We start from the raw sequence: 274 nt of genomic DNA, 5'->3' as shown, positions 1-274 counted from the left end.
TCCCCCCAGCCGCCTCCGCTCACCTGCAGTGGAAGTGCGTGGTCTTCTGCCCGTAGAACTGGCAGTCGGCCGTGCCGCAGTCCTCGGTGGCACGGAAGCGCTGGAAGCCGTCGTTGATGAGCTGGGTGTTCTTCTTATGGAAGTTCTCATGGGTCATCACGTCTGATGTGCTCGTGTACACCTTGTTACAGCCCACCTGCAGGGGCCAGATCGGCAGTCAGGGGGGCCAGGCACCCAGTGAGCTCAGGGAGGCTGTTCCTCCAGGTGCAGTTGA

General features: G+C 62.0%; 1 protein-coding gene across 1 annotated transcript in view; it reads right to left on the bottom strand.

Annotated features, from left to right (window-relative positions):
• Positions 1–274, bottom strand: part of CASZ1 (castor zinc finger 1) — a 145,571-nt gene that overhangs the window by 6,274 nt on the left and 139,023 nt on the right. Inside the window, exon 11 of the mRNA XM_010850186.1 lies at positions 24–196. Within this exon, the coding sequence (XP_010848488.1) occupies positions 24–196 (173 nt within the window). The remainder of the gene's footprint in view (positions 1–23; positions 197–274) is intronic.

The sequence above is a fragment of the Bison bison genome, unplaced genomic scaffold (assembly GCF_000754665.1).
Source record: "Bison bison bison isolate TAMUID 2011002044 unplaced genomic scaffold, Bison_UMD1.0 scf7180017864289, whole genome shotgun sequence".
In the NCBI taxonomy this organism is placed as follows: Eukaryota; Metazoa; Chordata; class Mammalia; order Artiodactyla; family Bovidae; genus Bison; species Bison bison.
Note: the sequence above shows the minus strand (reverse complement) of the source record. Positions and strands in the feature narration are given on the sequence as shown.